This window comes from Crocuta crocuta, unplaced genomic scaffold (genome assembly GCF_008692635.1).
Source record: "Crocuta crocuta isolate KB4526 unplaced genomic scaffold, BGI_CrCroc_1.0 scaffold4323, whole genome shotgun sequence".
Taxonomy (NCBI): domain Eukaryota; kingdom Metazoa; phylum Chordata; class Mammalia; order Carnivora; family Hyaenidae; genus Crocuta; species Crocuta crocuta.
In genome coordinates this window covers 1-8,876 of record NW_027529056.1, presented here as the reverse complement: position 1 = coordinate 8,876, position 8,876 = coordinate 1, and the positions used below count along the sequence as shown (strand labels likewise).

Genomic DNA, 8,876 nt, shown 5'->3' with positions numbered 1-8,876 from the left:
GGCAAAGAGGAGTTCTTATCTCAAGGCTTGCATTTTCTCTATGGTATAGGAGGTAAAGTCATCTTCTGAGAGGGAAGAAGTTGAAGTAGGGAGAGGGAGAAGGTTTGGAATAGAAGGAGGCAGAGAGATCAGAACAAATATTCTAAGTAAGAAAATCTATGGATATAATCCCTAGGAATATCAACAGTTAAGGGGCAAAGAGAAGAAGAAGCCCAGAATGAGGCAGAGAAATGCAAAATTCAGGTTTAAGGAGACCCAAGAGATGGTATCACAGAAGGCATGCAAGTTAAGAGTTTCTGGAAAGATAATAAATGAAACAAAAAGATCTACTAGGATACAGATTGAAAAATATCTACTGAATTTTTCAATAACTTTAGCAAAAGCATTTTCAGAGGAGTAATAAGCCACATTTAAAAGGACTGTAGAATGCATGGAATACAAAGAAGCGATATTCAGGTGAGAAAGGAAGGATAGGATTACTAGAGGGTGATGGGTATGTAAATGAACTAAAAAACAGAACCAACAGAGAAGAGGAGTTTGAAGATTAGAGGAAAGAGTAGGTTTCTAGCAGGGCTGGGGTTCAGGATAGGATCAAGCATTAGAAGGAGGATTCAGTCTTGAAGAAGAGAAGAAACACCTTTTCTGAGACTGGAGAAAAGGGGGCAAGGATAAGTAAAGATATAAGTAAAAATGTGGTGGGAGGTTGGGAAACAGACAGGGATCATAACATTAAAATTATCTAGCTAGAGTAAGATATTTACCCTTGTTAGCAGGCCAAGAAAAAGGATGAAAACAAGGGATGGGCTTGAAAACAGAAGATTTGGAATAGTGGCTGAAAAGAATGAAAATGCTGAGTAACAGTAAGAACAAAGACTAACAAGGAGCACTGTTGGCCTAGCTGGGTTGGAAACTGTAGAATTACAGTGCAACCATGTGCTGATTTGTGTGATTTTTTTTTCCAGTAGATTTAAGCAGGCCAGATATAGGATCAGAAAATGCAGAAAGGAAGAGGCTGAGAAGATGACAGACTACAAGGACCCTATGATCATCTCGTCCCATAGACACAACTATATAACAATCACATCAGTATAAATAACCCAGAAAACAATATGAAGACTGGCAGAACAAACTCCACAACTTAAGGTAGAGAAGAGGCCACACTAAAGAAAGTAGAAAGGGTGAAGATGTGGTTTGTGAGCAAAACAGACTGTGGCCATCTGTAGCACGGAGGGAGCCAGTGATGCAGAGAAGGACAAAAAACAGATTATTACACCAAGGAGCCCAAATGGGGAAAATGAATCCCCATAACACTTGGCTTTGAAAGCAAGAGGGGATGAATTTTGTAAATTCCTACAACCAGCAGGACTTTAAAGCGTGGAATTTTAAAAATCAGCAGTCTCAGCTCTAGGAGAACCCAGAGGGCATTAGGAAGTAGAATTCCTGCCCTTTAAGAAACTGCAACAAAACCCAACAGTGATATAGTGTGGAAGCAGCAGTTTGAAACACACTAGGGATGGATGGGAGGGAGAGTTATTTACTCATCTCAGAGCATGTCCCTGAGAGGTGGGGATCACAGTGAGACCCTTCCAAGAATAAAGGAGACGGCAGGTACCATTTCCTTCCCCCACCATTCATCAACACATGACCACTGGCAGGGACCAGCAGAGTGCTGCAACTTGCTATCTAACTTGCTTACACCAAGCCCTGCCATTCCCACTTTTGGGTGGATCTGCCCTTCCCAGTCATGCTTGCTTCAGTCATGGCACTGCAGGTCCCCTCCCCCAGAACACAGGTATATCCCACCAACACCTTATATCCCAATCCACATGTTCTGTGGGACTAAAGTTCCAGTGCCAGTGGCAGGTCTCATTTTGCAAGCTGACAGGTACACATCTTGCTAAAACATGCCCCACACAGCCAGGAATTAAACACTGCTCATAATAGGCAAGGAGAGCCTCTGCAGACAACTGGACTGAAGGAAAAAGAGGTCACGACTCAAGAGTAGGGCATACACAGCACACATAGGAGATCCTTCCTGAAGCTCCAGGTCCTGGGGAATAGGACTCTACACTGCAAGACACTACAGGACCTCTTCTTCATAAGGCTATTATCATTAGGAACAACAGAAGTAGGTGACTTTCCTAACAAAGAAAAAGGCATGGAGAGTTAAACAAAATGAGGAGACGGAGGAATATGTTACAAAAGAAAGAAAAGGACCAAATCACAGCAAGAGACTTAACTAAAGCAAATATAAGTAGTATTCCTGATAGAGAATTCGAAGTAATGCACTTTTAAAGATATTTGTTGAATTAGAGAAAAGAGTGGAAGCCATCAGGGAGACCTTTAACAAAGAGACAAAAAAAAATAACCATCAAAGATGAAGAAGACAATAACTGAAATTAAAAATACACATGATGGAATAAATGGGAACCTAGAGGAAGTAGAAAAACAAATTATTGACCTGGAAGACAAAGTAATGGAAAACAATTAAGTTGAGTGAATGAGAGGGAAAAAATATTATACAAAGTGAGAACAGTCTTAGGGAACTCAGGGAATCCATCAAAATAATAACATTCACATTAGAGATATCCCAGAAGAAGAAGAGAGAGACTAAGAGGTAGAAAATTTATTTGAAGAAATAACAGCTGAAAATATCCCTAATCTGGAGAAGGAAACATATCCACATCCAGGAGGCACAGAGATCCCCACAAAAATGTCAACCCTAGGAGGTCCACACAGAGACACATAGTAATTAAAATGGCAAAAAGTAGTGATGAATAATTTTCACAGCAGCAAGAGAGAAGACAGTTACATATAAGGGAAACTCCATAAGTCTATCAGCAGATTTTTCAGCAGATTTTTGCAGACTAGAAGGGAGTGGCATGGCATATTCAAAATGTTGGAAGGGAAAAATCTTCAGCTAAGTATACTCTATCCAGCAAGGCTATCAATCAGAATAGGAGAGATAAAAAGTTTCTCAGACAAATTAAAACCAAAGGAGTTCATGACCACTAAACCAGCTCTACAAGAAAGGAGTGGAAAGGAAAGATCATAAGTAAGAGTATGAAAAGTAATAAAATAAGTATTTTACTTACAAAAGCATTAAAAATAAGTATTTCTGCAAAAGTCAGTCAAAGGATTCATAAAATAAAAGGATGGAGAATATGACACCATACACCTAAAGTGTTGGGAGGGATTAATGAAGAATGGGTTCAAACTTAAATAGCCATCAATATATAGAACAGTATAGTCAAAAGATGTTACNAAATAAAAATTTAGTAATAGATTTGCAGAGAATAAAGAGAAAGGAATCCAAGTATATCACTAAAGAAAGGCAACAAACCATGAAAGAGCATACGAGAAGAAAGGATCCGCGGATAAACTACAAAAAAGCCCACAAAACAAGTAACAAAATAGCACTAACTACATATCTATCACTAATTACTTTGAATGTAAATGGACTAAATGCTCCAATCAAAAGACAGGGTGAAAGGATGGAGGAAAAAAAGATCCATCTATATCCTGCCTACAGGAGACTCCTTTCAGACCTAAAGATAGCTGCAGATTGCAAATGATTGTCAAAAGAAAGCTGGGGTAACAATACTTATATCAGACAAACTAGACTCTAAAACAAAGGCTTTAACAACAGACAAAGAAGGATACTATATAATAATAAAGGGAACAATCTAACAAATGGATGTAACAATTATAACTGTTTATGCATCCAACATGGAAGCACCTGAATACACAAAAAAATTAATAACAAATATAAAGGAACTGATAGTAATACAATAATAGTAGGAGACTTTAACACCCCACTTACACCAGTGGACAGTTCACCCAAACAGAAAGTCAACAAGGAAACAGTGGCTGTAAATGACACACTGGACTAGGTGCGTTTAACAAATGTTTCAGAGAATGCTATCACTAAACAGGAGAATAAACATTCTTCTCAAGTACATATGGAACATTCTCTGGTATAGATCACAATTAGGCCACAAAACAAGTCTCAACAAATTTAAAAAGGGCACAGTCATACCATGCATCTTTTTTGACCACAACACTACGAAACTAGAAATCAACCACAAGAAAAAAATCTGGAAAGACCATAAATACTTGGAGGTTAAATAACATGAACAATGAATGGGTCAATCAGAAAATAAAAGAAGAAATAAGAAAGTACACACAAACAAATGAAATGAAAACACAATGGTCCAAACTCTTTGTGATGCTGCAAAAGTGGTTCTAAGAGGGAAGTTTACAGCAATACAAGCCTATCTCAAGAAGCAAGAAAAATCTCAAAGAAAAACCTAAATGTACACTTAAAGGAGGTAGAAAAAGAAGAATAACCAAAACCCCAAACCAGCAGAAGCAATGAAATAATAAATAAAAAATAGATTAGAGCAGAAATAAATGATATAGAAACTAAAAATCAATGGCACAGATCAATGAAACCAAGAGGTTATTCTTTGAAANAGCAGAAGACAGGAAATAATAAAGATTAAAGCAGAAATCAATGCTACAGAAACAAAAAAACAAACCAACAAACAAAAAACAAACCAGTAGAACAGATCAATCAAACCAAAAGCTAGTTTTTTGAAAGAATTAACAGAACTGATAAACCCCTAGCCAGTTTGAAAAAAAAAAAAGTGGGGCACCTGGGTGGCACAGTTGGTTAAGCGTCTGACTTTGGTTCAGGTCATGATCTCACCACTCATGAGTTTGANAAAAAAAAAAAAAAAAAAAAAAAAAAAAAAAAAAAAAAAAGAATTACAGGCCAATCTCTCAAAAATATACATGTAAAGATTTTCAACAAAATATTAGCAAACAAATCCAATAATACATTTAAGAAAAAACATTCACCAGGCTGACCAAGAAGTTAAAGAGGAAGTTAAAAGGTACATGGAAGCCAACGAAAATGATAACACCACAGCCCAAAACCTCTGGGATGTATATAAGAGGGAAGTATATAGCAAACCAGGCCTTCCTAAAGAAGGATGAAAGGTCTCAGATAAACAACCTAACCTTACACCTTAAAGAGCTAGAAAAAGAACAGCAAATAAAACCCCAGGCCAGCAGAAGACAGGAAATAATAAAGATTAAAGCAGAAATCAATGCTACAGAAACAAAAAAACAAACCAACAAACAAAAAACAAACCAGTAGAACAGATCAATCAAACCAAAAGCTAGTTTTTTGAAAGAATTAACAGAACTGATAAACCCCTAGCCAGTTTGAAAAAAAAAAAAGTGGGGCACCTGGGTGGCACAGTTGGTTAAGCGTCTGACTTTGGTTCAGGTCATGATCTCACCACTCATGAGTTTGAGCCCCATGTCGGGCTCTGTGCTGACAGCTCAGAGCCTGAAGCCTTCTTCCAATTCTGTGTTTCCTTCTTTCTCTGTCCCTCTTCTGCTCACACATTCTCTCTTTCTCTCAAAAAGAAATAAATATAAAGAAAATTAAAAAAAAAAAACAAAAAGGAAAGGACCCAAATAAATAAAATCAAGAATGAAAGAGGAGTAATCACAAGCAACATAGCAGAAATACAAACAATAATAAGAGAATATTATGAGGAATTATACACCAAGAAAATGGACAATCTGGAAGAAATGGACAAATTCCTAAAAACGTATAAACTACGAAAACAGGAAGAAATAGAAAATTTGAACAGACCCATAACCAGTAAAGAAATAGAATTAGTAATCAAAAATCTCCCAAAAAACAAGAGCCCAGGGCTAGATGGCTTTCCAAGGGGCTTCTACCAAACATTTAAGGAAGAGTTAACACGTATCCTCTTGAAGCTGTTACAAAAAATAGAAATAGAAGGAAAACTTCCAAACACTTTTTATGAAGCCAGCATTACCTTTATTCCAACACCAGACAAAGACCCCACTACAATGGAAGACTATAGACCAATTTCCCTGATGAACATGGATGGAAAAATCCTCAATAAGATAGTAGCCAAATAGATCCAACAGTACATCAAAAAAATTATTCACCACAACCAAATGGGATTTATACCTGGGATGCAGGGCTGGTTCAATATCCACAATCAATGTGATTCATCACATCAATTAAAGAAAGTACAAGAACCACATGATCCTCTCAATGGATGCAGCGAAAGCATTTGACAAAATACAGCGTCCTTTCTTGATAAAAACCCTTAAGAAAGTAGGGATAGAAGGAACATGCCTCAAGATCACAAAAGCCATATATGAAAGACCCATGCTGATATCACCCTCAATGGGAAAAAACTGATAGCTTTCCCCTCTAAGGTCAGGAACACAACAGGCATGTCCACTCTCGCCACTGTTATTCAACATAGTATTGGAAGTCTTAGCCTCAGCAATCAGACAACACAAAGGAATAAAAGGCATCCAAATCAGCTAAGAGGAAGTCAAATTTTCACTCTTCACGGATGACATGGGTTTTCTATATGGAAAACCCAAAAGATTCCATCAAAAAACTGCTAGAATGGATCCATGAATTCAGCAAAGTCGCAGGGTATAAAATCAATGCAGAGAAATTGGTTGCATTCCTATATACCAATAATGAAGCAACAGAAAGAGAAATCAAGGAATTGATCCCACATACAATTGCACCAAAACCCATAAAATATCTAGGAATAAACCTAACCAAAGAGGTGAAAAATCTATACACTGAAAACTATAGAAAGTTTATGAAAGAAATTGAAGAAGACACACACAAAAAAAGGAAAAATATTCCATGCTCCTGGACAGGAAGAACAAATATTGTTAAAATGATAATACTACCCAAAGCAATCTGCATATTCAATGCAATCTCTATCAAAATAACACCAGTATTGAGGGGGGCAAGATGGTGGAGAAGTAGGGAGCTCCATACATTTCTCTCGCCCCCATCTCTCAAACAGAGAAGGCCTGAAGCCATAGGACACTGAACTGCAGGAGTCTGGGAGGAAAAGAGACAGAGTTCACTAAGAAGAAAACCTCATAGGTGCATGAGTGCGAACTGGGGAAGAAAAAAATGTGCTGGGACCTGGAGACACGGAGGGAGGGGAGGGAACCCCCTTTGCAGGGAGCTGAAGAGAGTTGAGGGGAAAAGAAAGAGTGTTTGAAACTACTCATAGAACTGTCGCTAGAGAAGAGGAAAACCTCGGCCCAGGACAGAGAGGGATCCTATTTCTAGATGTGGTGTTTTCTTTGGGCTGAGTGCCCCAGTCCCAGGTGGCGCCAGGAGAAACTGTTCCGCTGCTCTCCCGGCTCAATTCCCAGCTGGGAAGCGGCCTGTCCTGAAACTGCTCTGCTGCTCTCCTGGCTTGATCCCCGGCTGGGAAGCAGCCTGGCCTGGGGGATTACATTTCGGGCTGTATCAATAAAGCACGTGGACTGAGACCTGGAAACGAGGCGAGGCTTGGGACATAGAACACAGCACACCTTGGCTATGCTTGCGGTCCAAGGAGATCAGACCCAAAAGGGTGATTTGCAATGCTAGGTTTGAGAAGGGACTGGGGCGCCACCATTTTTCTTCCCACAACTACCAAAGCAGGACCTCAGTGGAGGCTAGACCTGCCTACACCAAACTATGCCCATCCCTGCTAGAGAGCTACTTTTTTTTTTTTTACCTAACCCTGGGGCAAGACAAACATGGATGCAATGCTGTGATTAATTCTAGATCAATTCTTTCTATTCAGATACATTTTCCCTTATCTCATTCATATCCCTCCCTTCTGATGGACTGGGCACTCTGGTCATTGGTTTGCTTAAACAGTCACATTCAATCCATCCTCTACATGTATATTCTACACCTCCACCATTACCTTCCTATCGCTCTCTCTCTGGAATAATCAGACTATATAGTTTCTCTGAGTAACACTATCTGTGTTTCTTTCTCCTCGGCTCCTAGCATATTCTCCTTTTTCTCTCTGAATTAAGCCTCTTAGTCTCTCTGCCTTGTCATTGTCCAATTTCGCTTTCTCCCCAACCCTGTCATTTCTCTCTTTGTACATGCTCTTCCATCAGCACTGCATACACTCTGCTCTTTATTTGTACCTTGGAATTCTGGTTTTATGCTTTTAGACTGTCCTTTGTCTTTTCGGGGTTTTTTCTTTCTTTTTTCCTTTCAGTTTGCATGTTCATTGCATTTGTCTGTGCGTTTCCGTGCCTTTGTTCCCTGTGTATTTGTCTCTCTGTTTTCCTTTCCAGGATTACCTCAAGAAACAAACCAAACGGTGGAGAGTCCCAAATACCACTACGAGTAGGGAAATAAAATAACCAAAGTCTCAACAAGAGAGACCAAGAGAAACCACTCAAAGAACACTTCCTGAAGGGACTGGCCATGGACAGTTAATAAGCCTTCTTTAATAAAGCAGTACTCGCACGTGCAGAGTGCATAACAAGCTTTTAAAACTAACAAGAGGCAGAAAGCTACCCAAAATGACGAAATGGAAGAACTCTCCTCTAAAGAAATTCCAGGAAGAAATGACAGCTAAAAAACTGTTCAAAACAGATATAAGCAACATAACTGAACAAAAATTTAGAACAACAGTCATAAAATTAATCGCTGGCTTGAAAAAGGCATGGAAGACATCAGAGAAGCTATTGCTACAAAGACAATAGACCTTAAAAATAGTTGTGATGGATTTAAAAATTCTATAAATGAGGTGCATAATAAAATGGAGGTGTCAAATGCACGGATTGAAGAGTCAGAGAGGAGAAAAGGTGCATTAGAAGACACAATTATAGAAAAAGAGGAAGCTGAGAAAAAGAGATAAACTGATCAGGAGCACAAAAAGAGAGTTTGAGAACTGAGTAATGCAATCAACTGGAACAATATCTGTATCATAGGAATTCCCTAAGAGGAAGAGAGAGGGAAAGGCACTGAAGGAGTCCTTGAACAA

General features: G+C 38.7%; 1 protein-coding gene across 1 annotated transcript in view; it reads right to left on the bottom strand.

Moving 5' to 3' along the window:
* Window positions 1–7,372, bottom strand: part of LOC144226098 (phosphorylase b kinase regulatory subunit alpha, skeletal muscle isoform-like) — a gene marked incomplete at its 5' end in the record, with an annotated part of 44,881 nt that extends 37,509 nt beyond the window's left edge. Inside the window, one exon of the mRNA XM_077757414.1 lies at window positions 7,221–7,372. Coding sequence (XP_077613540.1) covers window positions 7,221–7,372 — 152 coding nt within the window. The remainder of the gene's footprint in view (window positions 1–7,220) is intronic.
* Between the last annotated feature and the right edge of the window lie 1,504 nt (window positions 7,373–8,876).